The 18,804-nt window shown below is 48.4% G+C and overlaps 1 protein-coding gene across 2 annotated transcripts in view; it reads right to left on the bottom strand.

The window, feature by feature from the left end:
* The window catches only part of FANCI (FA complementation group I), a 119,665-nt gene that overhangs the window by 100,000 nt on the left and 861 nt on the right, over positions 1–18,804 (bottom strand). For both annotated transcript variants that reach the window (XM_073618451.1, XM_073618452.1), the window contains exons 3-9: positions 13,663–13,735; positions 6,899–7,029; positions 5,170–5,323; positions 4,192–4,249; positions 2,497–2,538; positions 632–755; positions 379–464 (exon numbers count right to left, since the gene is read on the bottom strand). In XM_073618451.1, the coding sequence (XP_073474552.1) occupies positions 379–464; positions 632–755; positions 2,497–2,538; positions 4,192–4,249; positions 5,170–5,323; positions 6,899–7,029; positions 13,663–13,735 (668 nt within the window). The remainder of the gene's footprint in view (positions 1–378; positions 465–631; positions 756–2,496; positions 2,539–4,191; positions 4,250–5,169; positions 5,324–6,898; positions 7,030–13,662; positions 13,736–18,804) is intronic.

Here is an 18,804-nt window from a genome sequence, read left to right on the forward strand (position 1 = left end):
TCTAAAGTACTGTGTAACAGTCTTAACCTATGCAAATTTACCAAAAAACAAAGAATTAGACTGCGCACGAGAAGCTTACAACACAGACCCACAGTGTGGACAGTCATTGTGCAATACAGACACAGGCTGTAAGACACAGAGTAGGGCTTCACAAAGTTTTTGGCTAAAGCAAACATAATATACAACTGCTGCCCACAGACCAGTAGTCTGTGGAAAAAAAAAAAAAAAAAACACATGCTGCATTCTTTCTGTACAAAAATATAATTAAGACATCTAAATGGTGCCCTATAAATGGAATGCCAAGGCCATGGTACCCTATAAATGGAATGCCAAGGCCAATGTATTTAAAGTAAAACGAAAGGATAATGCACTACTCACTCATCATTTTTGGCCTCCTGCATCAACTTCTGATCCAGATCATTAAAAACTGTGATAACTCCTTCCAGAATGGTCCTTTTACTCCCCTGTATTAACACAACAGAAAAACAAAAATAAAATAATAAAAATGTTTTTAAAAAATAGAATATAAAGGAAGATCCCATAATATTCATACAGTACTCACATTCTGGTGAAGCTTGCAATAATGACTGTCCCCTTGTTACATACAGTAAAAGCTACAGTATGACATTACCTTGGCAGAAAGTAGCAAAAGCTGGTAAACCAAAGGGGGCATTTCTTGGAGATCCAACTTGGATAACAGTCTTAATACTTTCTCCACTACAAACTGCAACTCTTCTGTACTTAGTAATACATCTCTAAAAGAGAAAACATTCATTGAGCCCCTTGAAAATATAAACACATTCTTGTTTCAGAATAGAATAGCCTGGGGATATAACAAAAAATGCTAAAAGAAGTGGCAATATATAGTGGAGGGAGAGTGTATGGTATGATGGGGCCAGTATGTGCAGCCAGCAGGCTGCACACACAAAAAAAAAAAAAAAAAAAAAAAAAAAGATTCCTCAGATTGACTGCAGCCTCTGATCAAGAAAAGTTTTCTAGCAAGTCTGTTTGACAGAAGTCAATCTAACAATCAATTCCTGTCAAACATGCCACACAGAGATCGAAGTTTGGCTAGTCCCTTCTGAACCATCCAAATATTAGTCCGTCTATGCCCAGATAAACACACACACATAATGGGAAGTAGTAAGAAACTACTGCAGAGGGGGAAGGGGTACAGACCGCTGCTAAGTGCTGAACCGCAACACCGTGGGTGAGATTTACTAAAACTGGTGCACTCATAATCTGATGCAGCTGTGCATGGTAGCCAATCAGCTATTAACTTCAGCTTAATTAAGCATTGACAATAAAACCTGGAAGCCTATTGGTTTCTATGCAGAGCAACAGATTTTGCACACTCCAGTTTTAGTAAATCAACCAACTCCTGTGTCTGGGCTCAGTGTGCCGTGCCTTTGGGAAAGACATAGCAACTTTCAATATGCAATTTGTGTGGTAAGAGTGTGTGACTCTGGTAAAGAAACTGGAAAGTGTGCACTCAAGGAGGTATACCAGGGAAAGACCAATGTGTGTGTGCTGGAGAAGGGATAATCCGGGGAAAAGACCAAATCAGTGTGTGTGTGTGTTGGAGGTGGGATACTGGGGAAAAACCAATGTGTGTCTGCTGGAGAAGGGATACCGGGGAAAGACCAATGTGTGTGCGCTGGAGAAGGGATACCGGGGAAAGAACAATGTGTGTGTGTGCTAGAGAAGGGATACTGGGAAAGACCAATCAGTGTGTGTGTGTGTGTGTGTGTGTGTGTGTGTGTGTGTGTGTGTGTGTGTTGGAGGTGGGATACTGGGGAAAGACCAATGTGTGTGTGCTGGAGAAGGGATACCGGTGAAAGAACAATGTGTGTGTGCTGGAGAAGGGATACTGGTGAAAGACCAATGTGCGTGTGCTGGAGAAGGGATACCGGGGAAAGACCAATGCGTGTGCGCTGGAGAAGGGATACCGGGGAAAGAACAATGTGTGTGTGTGCTAGAGAAGGGATACTGGGAAAGACCAATCAGTGTGTGTGTTGGAGGTGGGATACTGGGGAAAGACCAATGTGTGTGTGCTGGAGAAGGGATACCGGTGAAAGAACAATGTGTGTGTGCTGGAGAAGGGATACTGGTGAAAGACCAATGTGCATGTGCTGGAAAGGGGTTATCGGGGAGATACCAATGTGTGTGCGCTGGAGAAGGGATACCGAGGAAAGAACAATGTGTGTGTGTTGGAGGTGGGATCTCAATGGGGAAGGGCCAGGAAGAGACAGATTTGCAAAGTGGCATAGTGAAAGTAGAACTTAGAAATTATACAGTATATATGTAAGTAAGTATGTGCTATGACGTCTCTGTGTGCCATAAATCCACAGATAATGAGAAAAGGAGGAAAGTCCTGCTTGTTGGTGTTAAAATGACAATTTGCAAAGATCTCTTTCCAACATATGCATAATTTCAAAAGATCGATATACCAGGCAATCAAAAGGATATGAACACTGACTGCTTAAGTAATCTTACCTAAACATTGAAGTAAGGAAAATGACACATTTTGAGTCCCATCTGAAAAAATAAAGGAAAGACACACTGAAAAAAAAATACCTGCATAATTCTAAATATACACTGCGATCAATTTAAAAATAAAAATGTATGCATTAAGAACTGGCTTGATTGCACCATAGCAATGTTGTTTTGGCCATCTGATTGCTCAACTCAGGCAGCACAAATAAAATATTACCACCAACACTATAATAAATTTAAAAGTTAAAGTGGTTGTCAACCCTTACATACACCCATTGAATTGACTGGCCTCAAGTGATACACAGAGATGAAACAAACCCTCCTACATAAATTATACCTGTCTATCTGCAGCCATCTCTTCTCTACATCTGTTCAATATGCTAAATTAAAAAAAAAAAGGGGGGGGGGGGCGCTAAAATTGCACTCTGCAGAGCTCAGAGAGCGGATCGGAGGGGGGGGCTCTCCCTGTCAGAAGGGGGGGGGGGGGGTCTGTGCTGATAATCAGCACATTGATTATCAGCACAGCCCCCATCAAAAGTTGCCCATCAGCTGCCAATCAGTGCCCAACACCTGCCAGCCTGTCCCCATAATAAATGTCTGTCAGTGCCCACAACAGTGCCAGTCAGTGCCCACAACAGTGTCAGTACCCCATCAGTAATGCTTGTCAGTGCCCCATCAAAGTGCCAATCAGTAATGCCTGTCAGTAGTTCCTCATCAGTGCCGCCTATCAGTGCCCATCAGTGCCACCTTTCAGTGCCGCCCATCAGTCCCCCCCCCCCCTTTTTTTTTTTAATTGACGGTCTTTTTTTCGTTTATAGCGCAAAAATTAAAAAATGCAGAGGTGATCAAATACCACCAAGAGAAAGCTCTATTTGTGGGAAGAAAATTATACAAATTTAGTTTGGGTACAGTGTTGCATGACTGCGCAATTGTCATTCAAAGTGCAACAGCACTGAAAGGTAAAAATTGTCCTGGGCAGGAAGAGGGGAAACTGTCTGGTATGGAAGTGGTTAAGACATGTACACACTACAAGAGGAATTTGTTTTGTTCATATCTCATGCCTAAAGTTTACAACCACTATGTACTCCAGGTAAAAATCTAAAATATTTGAAAATACAGCAACAGAGTTAACAGTGGGGCTCAACGCAAAAGGAATAAATAAAAGCGAAGGTATAATCCAACACAAATTGGCACCCAACCTAAGGAGCCTTAAAGTGGCCATAGATGGATCGCAATTCGTCCAGTTCAGCAGGGACCAGCCGAATTTTGATCCATGTGCGGCCACTGCAGTTGGACAGAAGTCCATCTACTGATCGACTCCTGTTCAAATGCCCTGTTGGATAAAAGCCGCACAATCAGCAGCTACAGCCAATGGCTGCAATGCTAATCTGTGTATTCGGATAGCAGGGAATTCCCCCCACTGTCAGAATACAATAGCGCGAGGGGGAGTTCGCCATCCACTTCAAATGTGTGGTAGGGGGAATTGGTTCAGGAACGAAAAAAACTGAACGATGTATGGTCAGCTTTAGTAACATTATTATTATTCTACAGGATTTATATAGCGCCAACAGTTTGCGCAGTGCTTTACAATGTAGGGAGACACTACACCAACAGTACAATTCAAAACAAGAGGGTTAGAGGAGCCCTGATCCTGAGAGCTTACAATCTAACATGCATACAAGGACAAAACCTTACCTGCTAGAGCAGAGACTATTGATAATCTGTTTCTTGCACTCCTCTCCTGTTAGTTCTCCTTGAAAAGAAAAAAAGTGTCAAAAAAGTGAGTGAGGATTAAAAAAAAAATAAACAAATAATTTTATAATATATATATATATATATATATATATATATATATATATATATATATATATATATATTCTGCATAACACCATTTGTACTTATATACTTCTCCTTTACTTGATTTAGTGAAATTTTAAGGAGGGGGCCCTTCTACTATCAGACAGACCGTGTCTTTTTTTTCCCCCTCATCTTAAGTTTTCATCCGGGGACAAAAAATAAAATACGGTAAAAAAAAATACGGTATTTGGCTACAGTTTCACGATTATAATTGATTTTTTGCTAGTATGCACACCTTATTAACAGTATTCAAAGTGAGCACCTGCTTCCTTAGAAAAAGCACAGATTACAAGTGTCAGGTAACACCAGGAGATAAAACACAGAAATAAATTAAATTATATTGAAATCTTGCGCTATATGTTATTTTTTAAAAATCTCAATATACATTTTGTTAAAGAAAATGTAATTTAGTTACTTAACCCCTTAATGCCGGTGCCTTCCGGCCCCTTAAGGGGTTCCTGATGCCAAGAGGTGAGGATTATGATAATGTGGCCACTGTGATTGGTTGTCACAGCAGTCACATGATCGGGAAAGAGTTCTCCGTTAGGTGCCGGTAACTGTGACGGGAGCGCGCAGGGCACACACTCTTGGCACAGGTTTGTTTACAATATGATACACAAATATCCGCTCGACATCAAGGCCCACCCACCTAGAGACCGCATATTTGCCTGCCTGATAGGATACAAAATAGAATGTATTGTAATAAAGGCCCTCGCATTACATTGTTTTGGAAAATTCAAAAGGGAATTTAATATGTATGGCTAGCAATAGGCTCAGTGCACTCAAATGGTTTAATAGAAAAAAAGTTTATGTTACCATTGCCATAAACTAAAGATTCTTTGGATGAGAGAGCTTTAAGCACATTAGGGAACAGTTCCAAAGACTTCCCATTGGACAGGCTTCCCGCTTTCACCGCTTCAACATACAAGTTCGCCAAATCAAGAAGGGATGCCCCTGGTAAATGATGAACCTGAAAGAGAAAAACAAAAACATTTTAGCAGGGTGACTATACTGGATTAGGAGGAGTATTCCATATTCAAATGATTATTTAAGTATGCTTGGCAACTCCTAATATTTGAACAAACACAAATCTGCTGCGCCAGGTATAAAGTAAATTACACAATACCTAAAAATTAAGCTGCTAGCACAGTATTGCTGGACAACAACATAAACAAAACAAAAAAACTCCTAATATTAGCTATGATTTTGATTTCTGTCCATTTATTCTGGAGCAGAGGGGATGCAACACTGAATGGTGTTGCATCTAAGAGCAACACAAAAATAAACTGACGTTATTCCCTAGACTATAGCCACCAGCAGCAATCATTGTGTTCTGCCGGCCAGGATGGTTTCCTGCTGACAGAACACAATAGCACTGCGGGAGGGATTCCCCCATCAACACTGACTGTGTTAATGGGGGAAATTGAGCAATTTGCTCTCCTGCAACCCGAGGTTGCAGGAAAGAAAATCGAATCATCTATGGCTTTCCTACCTGTCATCTATTGAGCGCAGATCACGAGATTGCTAGTGCCTGGTGCAGGAGTGCAGAGAGCGCTCCATCACTTGGCATCCCGCTGCGTTAGCACACATTGACAACACTGTTGGATAGATATACATCCGTTGCAACAATGAATTTCTGCGGAACTCCTAGGGACTTCTCGCAGAACACTGGTAAAGAAACCCAGAATTAATAGTTGTCCGTAGATCTTAAAGATATTGTACAATAAGATTGTATTGTGTATGGCCAGCTTAAAGCAGAACTTCACTCTCACAATCAACATTGATGGTTTTAAAACCTTATGCTGCTAACATTAGTAAATAGATAAGAAAGTATATCAGATTTACACTTTTTTTTATACTTCTTCAGTTACTTCCTGGTTTTCAGGCCTAGACAAATGATGTCATACTTTGCATGGAGTTTTCAGGAGGGGCTTTCTCAGCTAAGCACACCGTCCTGCCTGCATGCCTGAGCTAAGGGCAGATGGATTCCAGGAAGTAAATGCCACATGAATCGTCTGTACTTAAGATGGCCATAGCTAGAAATGCAGGGGGGACATGGATGGATGGATGGATGGATGGATGGATGGATGAATGATGAATGAATGAATGAATTTACTCTGAATATTAAAGAATTTATTAAATAGCATTTTTGGTTGGTGGTGCTCCGATGCAGTGTAGTTTCACTTTAGTATATAGAAACAATCGATTGCTTTTTTGTAATGCTTGTAGAACTGTTTTACAAAATAAACCAGCAGGAAGTGAGAAGACCAAAAGGAAACTAAACACCCTCTATTTGAAATATCATGAAGAAGATTATGATGAGCATACAGAGAAATAAGCAGAAATTGAACTAACCAGGAAAAATTAGATGAAAAACATTAAAAAAAATAAATAGAAAGGTCAAAGAAGAGGACACAGCATTAGCCTTTTGCTTATTTTAGTTAGACGGTAATCTTACATTTGAACAAATGGTTGTGTAACAGATCTACATCGGGCTCCATAATGGAGATATCAGTAAAAATAAGAATATCCATTTTTTTCTCACCTCTAACATTAACAGCCCCACAATCTCAGAAGCCACTTCCCTCTGCAGATCTCCAGACTCAACAAGCTCTATGCAGTGCTTATAGACTGCTAACCTCCGGCGAACAGCAACATCCTCTGTACATGGAGACCCTGGCAGGATATACAAAACAATTAGTGCTTGCAGGAAATAATTGACTGCAGACTGAATAAAATAAATATTAAAGTGTTACTAAACCTTTTCATGTTTAACCACTTCCCGCCCGCCCTATAGCGGATTGACGTCCGGGAAGTGGTTGTGTTATCCTGACTGGACGTCATATGACGTCCAGCAGGATAACATGCCGCAGCGCGCCCCCGGGGACGCGCATCGCGGCGATCGGTGGAGCACACCGCTACACTGATCTTGGTAAAAAGCCTCCGGCGGAGGCTCTTTACCACGTGATCAGCCGTGTCCAATCACGGCTGATCACGCTGTCAATAGGAAGAGCCGTTGATCGGCTCTTCCTCACTCGCGTCTGACAGACGCAAGTAGAGGAGAGCTGATCGGCGGCTCTCCTGGCAGGGGGGGTCTGCGCTGATTGTTTATCAGCGCAGCCCCCCGCAGATCACCCCACTGGACTACCAGGGATGCCACTAGGACCACCAGGGAAGGGGCAACGTGGATGGCCAGGTATGTACCCCATGGACTAGGCTGCTATATACTGCTGATGAGAAAATGTATTTAGCAGTTAATATTTACTGTCAGAACTATGATAAAGAAATAGACATATTTCATAAATTTCAGATGGAGATGTAAGGTTGGATAGGCCTCAAAACAGTGGTGAAGTTCAGGGCGGTCATATTAATTTTTCAAACAGAACATCTTTTATCACCCTTGTTAGAGATTGATAAACAAGCTTGCTTATAGAACTGGAGATAGAAACAATGGTTTATGATTTACTCACATACCTGGGGTAATAAACAAACTGGCCTGATGTTTACATGAAGGTGGATTCAGATAAACCTATAGGTTACAAATGTCTGCAAAGCTAGTTATTAAAGCAGAGTTCCACCCAAAAGTGGAACTTCCGCTTATCTATCCCCCCCCCCCCCCCAGGTGCCACATTTACCACCTTTCGGGGGGAGCGGGTACCTGTTGGGCCAGTAGAAGAGCGCAGCCACGGCCGGGTTCCCTTACTGGCAATGGCAACGGCTGCACCCGACATCGCTGGACTCCAGGACAGGTAAGTGTCCTAATATCTGTAAGAGGAACCTACACAGGACCCCCTCCTCACCTCCCCCAGTCCCGCTGACCTGGAGCATGGCGATCACCCGCTAGGAGACATCGGGTCGCCGCCTCACCGGTCCGGAACTTAGAAATCCCCCGCAGCTTCATCTCTAAAACATACCTCGTCAGGAGGTACGTTTAGGAGCATTATAATTGGTCCGCACCGTCACATGGGCAGCGCCGACCAATCAGAACCCGCATTGCTCGTCCTGTCACCGCCGGTACAGCAGCAATATGATCTGTCAGTGCGGGGGATCGCCGGACTCCAGGTTAGCAGGACCGAGCAGGGAGTTTACCTTACAGATTTTCTGTAAAGGTGAACTTTCACTTTATTTTTCTAAATTTTACCATCTTTGTTGGCGCTATATTAGTGAACCAGTTTTAGGTAGTTTGACTCTCACTCCAACTGCAGAGGAGTAACTGTTGGCTACTCAAATCGCAGATGTTTTTGTCTGAAAGTTAATTCTATATTATATGGTTTTTACTGGGAGAAATTAATACTTTCATTTCATTCATATTGCTGAGCAAAACTCATTAGCGAGTGTTGCAAATAATTTTGTATTTTTTTTTATGTAAGATTTTGTTTTGTTTTTATGTCACCCATATCTAACTATTTATTGTGAATACATGTCTTTTGAATAAATATATATCCCCCATTTAGTCTGTATTAGTCTGTATTCATATTGCGGTAAGAAATATGATTGATAAAAAAGAACTCGTTATAATTATCGTTCGGGAAATTATTCTCAAACGTATAACGTATAACGCATAACATTGCTTAAAATAATTGAATTTCAATGTTCTGTGTACTGTAGGAGACCAAATATAGTGATTGCAGGGTCCTGGGTTTAGTAAAACTTTAAGTGCCACATTTTAAATTTTAACCCTACCTACAACAGCGAACAAAAAATCTTGCATTGAGGTAACATGTGGGGATATGTGCACTGCCATTCACTCTGAATAGAACCTCAACACACATATACTGTATAAAAAAAAAAAAAAAATCACCATAATACATAATGCACAGGTATCTGTATATTGTTGTGCGCTGCTTTGTCAAAAATAGAACAGGTGGATTTGTTTGTTCATTAAAATTATGTCTTACAGCACACCTCACTGCAAAAATGAGCATGTGTTAACATTCAGGTGAGGGGTTTGAATGGGCCTTTACGCAATCACAGCTAATATCGCTGTTCACTTACCTGAATTTCTTGTAGCTTTTAAAGGCTCCAATGGTGAGATAGATATGTGTGCGAGGTCCTGTGTCTGCACATGTACCATGGCCATGATGTCTGGGTGTACCCCCCTTTTACTTCTTTGTATTTATATTACTGAACTGGCAACAGGAGATGGAAAGGTGGGTGGAAACACCAAAAAACTCCCACATGGATAGGAATAAAGTCAGTTGCTATGGCAGGATATCAGACTTCTGGAGTATCTAAGCCAGGGGTGTCCAAAACTTCTGACCTTCCCGGGCCACATTGGAAGAAGAGGAATTGTCTTGGGCCACACAAAAAATATACTAACAATAAGGAGAGCTGATGAGCAGAAAAAGTCAGGCAGATCACAAGGTAATGATCACTGACATAGATAATGTGCCTCAGCAATAAAACTTTATTTTTTAAATTCTAAAAGTAAAAAAGAGAGCAACATAAAACGAGTGCGATATTTGACGCTGTTTTTATATCTAACTCATCAATATCTGGTTGGTTGGACGGAGTAGCGATTCTCAATGAATTTTCAAATTGCTCATCAGATATTTTGGTCCTAATTTTGCCCTTTTGTGTGCTTCATCCTTGAAAATAGTTGCTCGGTGCTGCCAAAAGTAGGAGATTTTTCTTTTGGACAATAAAACTTATAATAGTCCAGTAAAGAGACACTGACAAGTTTCTTTTCGGCCGCATGGGTTCACTTATGCTCGTTTCACACTAATCCGAATCCAAAGTCGCGTGACTTTCAGTGCAACTTAAGGATACGACTTTGATGTGACATTTTACACTCTGTGCAATTGAAGTCGTATCAAAGTCAAACCAAAGTAGCGCAGGATCCTTTTCAAAAGTCTGAGCGACTTGTGTCGGATCAGATAAGACGGACGTGTCACCGGCACACGAGGCTCTCCAAAATTGGGTTCAAAATTGTAATCACATAGTATCAACAAAACATATAGAAACGACGTTTCGGAGCCACGCAGGACCCCCTTCATCAGGCATGTGGCGTGACATGGCTGATGAAGGGGGTCCTGCATGGCTCCGAAACGTCGTTTCTATTCATTTTTTTGATACTATGTGATTACAATTTTGGACCCAATTTTAGAGATCCTGGTGTGCTGGTGACACTTCCTTCTCATGATTGCAGTCGGTTCCAGCCGTTGGTCATTTCAGCACCCAATTTAAGATACAGCCGTTTGTGCCGGAACCTGTGCGTTGGGAGTATTGCATTGGAGGATCAGATAAGACGGCTCTCGTAGGGAAACATTTAAATTGACATGTCATGCGACTCACAAGATGGATCTCATGTCGCTCCAGTGTGAACTGAGCCTAAATGTGAGGCTGGGTTCACACCATTACGAATTGGATGCGGAGATTCGCAATAGCAGGAGATTTTGACCAGCTCTCTATGGAGCCGGTTCACAGATCTCTGCAGCGGGTCCGATGCGTTTTGCACAAAAACGCTGTGCGTCTTTTGGTCCGTTTCAGGTCCGAATTCAGAGCAAAATTTGGGCTGAAATCAGACCTGAAATGTTGAACCAGGACGCACCAGACCCCTGCTGTGAGACACATGCAGCTCATATGTGAACCCAGACTAAACGTATTTTTACAAAAAAAGCCCATAACATTTTTTTGTGTTGGGCCGCATTCATAGCCATCGTGGGCTGCAGGCTGGACGCCCCTGATCTAAGGCCCTTTTTCATATGGGTGTTTTCGCGGTCTGTTTCTGACTTAGGATTACATGGATCAAAAACCAACTACAATGTAACCCTGATGTAAGCAGACCACCCATACACCTATATCTGCCTACATCCAGTCTATTCAGGTCCACTTTTACTGACTTGACCAGATGTGGGTGGATATTGGCACATTCAGCCATCCTTAGGATTGCGTGGGTTTGTTTTATCATCACAAAACCAAGGGTAAATAAAAATGGACGCAGATGTTACACATTTCCTTTCTGATCCAACTCAGCGGGGGAGGGGTTGAGGATCCCCTGTTGTGATGGAACAGAGGAGCACCCATATCAAAGGCCCTTAGGCATCATTCTCACGAGGCGGATCCGCTGCCTCGGAGTTTGCCAGCTCAGCGAGAGATCTCTCCGTTGATCTCCACTGAGCCGGCGGATGACAGGTCCCTCTCTGCTCACTGAGCGGGGAGGGGCTTGTCGAGCGTCGCTGGTTACTATGAAGAGATTGGACGAAAACAGACAGCATATCCCTTTTCATCAGATCTCACCCGATCCGATCTCCCAGGGACGGATGCGAATGTAAGGGCATCCGTCTGATTTTAGCGGATCGGACCGGGTCGGATGTCAGCGGACATGTCAACGCTTACATCCGTCGCTCCGTAGACTTGGAGCACCCGTTCAGGTCCGCCGACAAAACTGACAGGCGGACCTGAACGGTCTGACAGTGTGAAAGGGGCCTTACACAAATTAGAAGCGGACTCATCCCACCACACTCCACCTAAAACTAAAATGTTGCTTTAAGCTGAACTGACCCTATACTTCTATTTAGATCTTTCAAGGTATATCACAAAAGTAGCTGCATATGTTTTGCATCAGATCAGATGGAGATCTGTCTTTGTGTAGTCACCTTCCTTCTGTCTGTAGTCCCACATTCCGTCTGTGGGGCACCTGCACTAAACACAGCTTTCCAACTTAAGCAATTTATGGCAGTGTGGTAGGTAAAGTAGTGTGGACTTTTTTTTTGGGAGGATGTGATTGGGGGTGGGTTAGTGGGATATGTGCTATCTTATGAAAAAACAATAAAAATGATTTGATTGAAAAAAATTAAAAAAATAAAAAAGTAGTGTGGGCCGAGGATGAATCTACTAGTGCAAGAAATGTTCTCATTGGCATCATCCCATAAATATATTAATAGATTTATGGGATGATGCCAATGACCATTTATAGCAGTAATTCTGGCCATACACTTGGCAGCCCTTTTGCTTTCCATCAGCTTTAAAGTGTTTGTAAATGCTTCCATATACCCAGTGAAGTGACCAGCCTTAGATGATACACAGAGATGAAACAAATCTTCCTACATAAGTTGTACCTTTTTATCTGCAGCCATTCAAAGTGCATAATTTACACAACATCTCTCAGCTCTGAAAAGCAGGGGGTGGGGACCTGAAGTTACATCAGTGAGAGTTCTAAGAGCTGATTGGAGGAGACACAGTTTATATTCCCATCACACACGTTCCTGGAATCAGTTCTCAAGGTTCCCGGGAGCTGCGGCAACCACCAACTGGATACTGGAGGATACATGACTGAATGTAAATGTTTGTCAGCAGGATCTTCAATTACTTCCAAACATTTTTTTTATTGAAGAAATATCACATCACAAACAGTGTAGTGCAAAGTTTTGGAGCCACGCAGGACCCCTTCGTCAAGCATGTCATAGAGACCCCTTCATCACATGCCCGACGAAGGAGTCCTGCGTGGCTCCAAAACCATGCACTACACGGTTTGTAATGTGATCTTTCTTCAATAAAAAATGTTTGAACGTAATTGAAGATCCTTGGTGTGCTGGCAAATATTTACATTCTGGTTGGAGGGAAGGGACACACCCCTTCACACAGGAACAGAGCTGAGGCTGTCAATCACAGGCTGTGTGCTAGAGCTCCCTTCCGTGTCCCCTTTTTTCTCTTGGTGTCAGAAAAACTTGTCAGTAGTGACTCATGCCTACAGCAGAGAAACAAAGCAGCAGACAAAAAGTACTCTGGATTAAGGCTGGGTTCACACCTATGCAAATTGGATTCGGGTTACACCGCATCCAATTCGCAAGACATTTTAAAATACGTTCATTTGAATGAGGCTGGTTCACATATGTGCGTTGCATTCGCACTCCGTATTGCCCAAAAAACGTGTGCGTTTTCTGGGCATTGTGGTTCAAATTGCAAGCACATTATCTTTTATGGGAATGCATCTGATTCGCAGATGCATTCCGTTGAGAACAGGATAAAATCCTGACCCGATCCTGGTGTAAACTTGACCTGATCCTGATGTAAACCTGATCAAAAACTGACGTGAAACGCTGAACAACTACTTTGTCAATTAGCTGTGAAAACGGAGCATCAATTCGCACCGCACATGTGTGAACCCACCCTAACACAAGTACACACTATAGTGGGATATGCTTTGTTCTGATTTCATGTCTGAGGTTTACAACCACTTTAACCCACAGAAATCTTCCATCCATAACATGCATGTTTGAAAAACACTTTGAAAATATACCCCATGTATGTCAATACAGCATTCTGTGTGAACATGCAGTGTTGTGGTCTTTATACATATGTACTTACCTTTGAAAATACTGCGCAGTAGTGCTCCAGACTCTTTCCCCTTAATTGCGTGCTTTGTTATAATGGACACAAGCTAAGACAAGAAACAGTATTAAAAATATAAAATATACCTTTCTCCATTATTAACCATTGTGAAAAAACTGCATTCTTTCCAACCAAGCATTATTGGAATGGGGGAGCTAACTGGCAAATTGTAAGCTCATATCTAGACTACATGGTCCTCCTATGGATGTATTGAAGTTAGAGATTCAGAATTAGGGATACTAGTAATAACCTTTAGACAAATGTGTACAGAAACTGAGAACGGGCGACTCGTACAGGCATCGTAATGTACCTGTACATCGCGCCTTTCTGCCTGGTTCAGATGCGTGCCCCTCCGCCCGTCGGTTCTGCTGTGATTGAACACAGCGGGACTTTAGCCTGGATCCCTACGCATCCCCATGAGTGTATGCTGTAACATGCCCCATGTGAATGAGGCTTATCAGCTTATAGCTGCTGCTTATTTCAGCCCGTCATTGATTTTGATAGGCCACTGGTAATAGGTAAACACTGCCCCATCGTGGGTGTAAAATATACTGTATATATACGTGTATGTGAATGAGGCCTAAGACTTCCCCCTAGTAGTATGGGTCAGAAGGATAGTAGTACATAGTTGCCAACAGTCCCAATTTGCCCGGGACATTCCCGGAAATCAGACTGATGTCCCGGTCTGAGCCTGTCCCGGGAAAAATCACGAAAATCAGGCTCCGTCACGGACATCGGGACTTTTGGCACTGACACCAGATGACCCTCCCCCTACCTCCTCCAATTGGTCAATACTAGTGAGCGGGGGCGTGGCTAGCTGAGGGTTATCACAACAGCCTGCCTAGAGTGGATCATTTTATGCGGGCACGTGGAGAGGCAGCTGATGTCAGAGTGGGAGCCGGCAGCACCAGATAGGTTCTTCTCCTCCCTAGGTAGTAGACTTCCACAACAGGGTATTAGAGAAACCCTGACCTGGGCACTGGTGGTAAAGACGGGCTCTGATGGTAGAGGGGGACATTAAAAGGTAAAGGTTTTTTTGTATCCAGCAGTCACTGGACTGTGAGAAATTGGGTTTAAAACTGCACTGGCCAATTTATCACAGTCAAGACAGTACTACATGTCAGCTAACAGCACTCTTTTGCTTTTATCTTTTAGATAGAAGTAAAAAAAAAATGCTGTTAGCTGACAAAGAGCTACACTGGCTTTCTGCAAAAAAGTATCCCTAAAAATTATTTGGGAAATGTTGGCAACTATGGTAGTACGGGGAGGTCAGGGGAAGGGTAGGGGGAGGACAGGGGAAAGACAGTGGGAGGAGGAGGACGAGGAGGAGGACAGCGGTAGGAGGAGGGGTAGGGGGAGGAGGAGGACAAGGAGGAGGACAGCGGTAGGAGGAGGGGTAGGGGTAGGGAGAGGAGGAGGACAAGGAGGAGGACAGCGGTAGGAGGGGTAGGGGGAGGAGGAGGGGTAGGGGGAGGAGGAGGACAAGGAGGAGGACAGCGGTAAGAGGAGGACAGTGGTAGGAGGAGGACAGCGGTAGAAGGAGGGGTAGGGGGAGGGGGAGGACAGCGGTAGGAGGAGGGGGAGGGGGAGGAGGGGTAGGGGGAGGAGGACAGCGGTAGGAGGAGGAGGGGTAGGGGGAGGAGGACAGCGGTAGGAGGAGGAGGACAGCGGTAGGAGGAGGAGGGGTAAGGGGAGGAGGACAGCGGTAGGGGGAGGAGGGGTAGGAGGACAGTGGTAGGAGGAGGAGGACAGCGGTGGGAGGAGGAGGGGTAGGGGGAGGAGGACAGCGGTAGGTGGAGGAGGGGTAGGGGGAGGAGGACAGCAGTAGGGGGAGGAGGGGTAGGGGGAGGAGGACAGCAGTAGGGGGAGGAGGGGTAGGAGGACAGTGGTAGGAGGAGGAGGACAGCGGTAGGAGGAGGAGGGATAGGAGGAGGAGGACAGCGGTAGGAGGAGGAGAGGTAGGAGGAGGAGGACAACGGTAAGAGGAGGAGGGGTAGGGGGAGGAGGACAGCGGTAGGAGAACAGTGGTAGGAGGAGGAGGACAGCGGTAGGAGGAGGAGGGGTAGGAGGAGGAGGGGTAGGAGGAGGAGGACAGCGGTAGGAGGAGGGGGAGGAGGACAGCGGTAGGAGGAGGGGTAGGAGGAGGAGGACAGCGGTGGGAGGAGGGGTAGGGGGAGGAGGACAGCGGTAGGAGGAGGAGGGGTAGGGGGAGGAGGACAGCGGTAGGAGGAGGAGGGGTAGGGGGAGGAGGACAGCGGTAGGGGGAGGAGGGGTAGGAGGACAGCGGTAGGATGAGGAGGACAGCGGTGGGAGGAGGAGGGGTAGGGGGAGGAGGACAGCGGTAGGAGGACAGCGGTAGGGGGAGGAGGACAGCGGTGGGAGGGGTAGGGGGAGGAGGACAGCAGTAGGGGGAGGAGGGGTAGGAGGACAGTGGTAGGAGGAGGAGGACAGCGGTAGGAGGAGGAGGACAGCGGTAGGAGGAGGAGAGGTAGGAGGAGGAGGACAGCGGTAAGAGGAGGAGGGGTAGGGGGAGGAGGGGTAGGGGGAGGAGGGGTAGGAGAACAGTGGTAGGAGGAGGAGGGGTAGGAGGAGGAGGACAGCGGTAGGAGGAGGGGGAGGAGGACAGCGGTAGGAGGGGTAGGAGGAGGAGGACAGCGGTGGGAGGAGGGGTAGGGGGAGGAGGACAGCGGTAGGAGGAGGAGGACAGCGGTGGGAGGAGGAGGGGTAGGGGGAGGAGGACAGCGGTAGGAGGAGGAGGGGTAGGAGGACAGCGGTGGGAGGAGGAGGGGTAGGGGGAGGAGGACAGTGGGAGGGGGAGGAGGGGTAGGGGGAGGAGGACAGCGGTAGGAGGAGGAGGGGTAGGGGGACAGCGGTAGGAGGAGGAGGGGTAGGGGGAGGAGGACAGCGGTAGGAGGAGGAGGGCAGCGGTGGGAGGAGGAGGGGTAGGGGGAGGAGGACAGCGGTAGGAGAAGGAGGGGTAGGAGGACAGCGGTGGGAGGAGGAGGGGTAGGAGGACAGCGGTGGGAGGAGGAGGGGTAGGGGGAGGAGGACAGCGGTAGGAGGAGGAGGGGGACAGCGGTGGGAGGAGGAGGACAGTGGTAGGAGGAGGAGGGGTAGGAGGAGGGGGACAGCGGTGGGAGGAGGGGTAGGAGGACAGTGGTAGGAGGGGTAGGAGGAGGGGGACAGCGGTGGGAGAGGGGGAGGGGGAGGAGGAGGGAGGAGGGGGAGGGGGAGGAGGAGGGAGGAGGGGGAGAGAGGGGGGAGGAGGAGGGGGAGAGAGGGGGGAGGAGGAGGGGGAGAGAGGGGGGAGGAGGAGGGGGAGGGGGAGGAGGGGGGAGAGAGGGGGGGGAGGAGGGGGGAGAGAGGAGGGGGAGGAGGGGGGAGAGAGGGGGGGGAGGAGGGGGGAGAGAGGGGGGGGAGGAGGGGGGAGAGAGGGGGGAGAGAGGGGGGGAGGAGGGGGGAGAGAGGGGGGAGGAGGAGGGGGAGGGGGAGGAGGGGGGAGGAGGAGGGGGAGGGGGAGGAGGAGGGGGAGGGGGGGGAGGGGGAGGGGGAGGGGGGGGAGGGGGAGGGGGGGGAGGGGGAGGGGGAGGAGGGGGGAGGGGGAGGGGGAGGGGGAGGAGGGGGGAGGAGGGGGGAGGAGGGGGGAGGGGGGAGGAGGGGGGAGGGGAGAGAGTGGGGAGGAAAGAGGAGGGGGGAGGGGAGAGAGTGGGGAGGAAAGAGGAGGGGGGAGAGAGGGGGGAGGAGGGGGGAGAGAGGGGGGAGGAGGGGGGAGAGAGGGGGGAGGAGGGGGAAGAGGGGGGAGGAAGGGGGGAGAGAGGGGGGAAGAGGGGGAGAGAGGGGGGAAGAGGGGGAGAGAGGGGGAGAGAGGGGGGGAGGGGGAGGGAGGGGGAGAGAGGGGGGGAGGGGGAGAGAGGGGGGGAGGGGGGGGGGGGGGGGAGGGAGGGGGGGAGGGGGGGGGAGGGGGGGGGAGGGGGAGGGAGGGGGGGGAGGGGGGGGGAGGGGGGGAGGAGAGAGGGGGGGGAGGGGGGGAGAGGGGGGGAGGGGGAGGGGGGGGGGAGAGAGGGGGGGAGGGGGGGAGAGGGGGAGAGGGAGGGGGGGGGGGGGGGGGGGAGAGAGGGGGGGGAGGGGGAGGAGGAGGAGAGGGGGGAGGGGGAGGAGAGGGGGGAGGGGGAGGAGGAGGAGAGGGGGGAGGGGGAGGAGAGGGGGGAGGGGGAGGAGGAGGAGAGGGGGGAGGGGGAGGAGGAGGAGAGGGGGGAGGGGGAGGAGGGGGGAGAGAGGGGGAGGGGGAGGAGGAGGGGGAGGGGGGAGAGAGGGGGGAGGAGGAGGGGGGGAGGGAGGAGGGGGGAGAGAGGGGGAGGGGGAGGAGGAGAGGGAGGGGGAGGAGGGGGGAGAGAGGGGGGAGGGGGAGGAGGGGGGAGAGAGGGGAGAGAGGGGGGAGGGGGAGGAGGGGGGAGGGGGAGGAGGGGGAAGAGGGGGAGAGAGGGGGGGAAGAGGGGGAGAGAGGGGGGGAAGAGGGGGAGAGAGGGGGGGAAGAGGGGGAGAGAGGGAGGGGAAGAGAGGGGAGGGAGGGGGAGGGGGAGGAGGGGGGAGGGGGAGGAGGGGGAGGAGGGGGGAGGGGGAGGAGGGGGGGGGAGGGGGAGGAGGGGGGGGGAGGGGGGGGAGAGGGGGGGGAGGAGGGGGGAGAGAGAGGGAGGAGGGGGGAGGGGGAGGAGGGGGAGGGGAGAGGGAGGGGAGGGGGAGGAGGACAGCGGTAGGAGGAAGAGGGGTAGGAGGAGGAGGAGGGGTAGGAGGAGGAGGACAGTGGTGGGAGGAGGGGTAGGAGGAGGAGGACAGCGGTGGGAGGAGGGAGAGGAGGAGGAGGACAGCGGTGGGAGGAGGGAGAGGAGGAGGAGGACAGCGGTGGGAGGAGGGAGAGGAGGAGGAGGACAGCGGTGGGAGGAGGGGGAGGAGGAGGAGGACAGCGGTGGGAGGAGGGGGAGGAGGACAGCGGTGGGAGGAGGGGGAGGAGGACAGCGGTGGGAGGAGGGGTAGGAAGAGGAGGACAGCGGTAGGAGGAGGAGGGGTAGGAGGAGGAGGACAGTGGTAGGAGGAGGACAGCGGTAGGAGGAGGACAGCGGT

This window comes from Aquarana catesbeiana, linkage group LG03 (genome assembly GCF_042186555.1).
Source record: "Aquarana catesbeiana isolate 2022-GZ linkage group LG03, ASM4218655v1, whole genome shotgun sequence".
Taxonomy (NCBI): domain Eukaryota; kingdom Metazoa; phylum Chordata; class Amphibia; order Anura; family Ranidae; genus Aquarana; species Aquarana catesbeiana.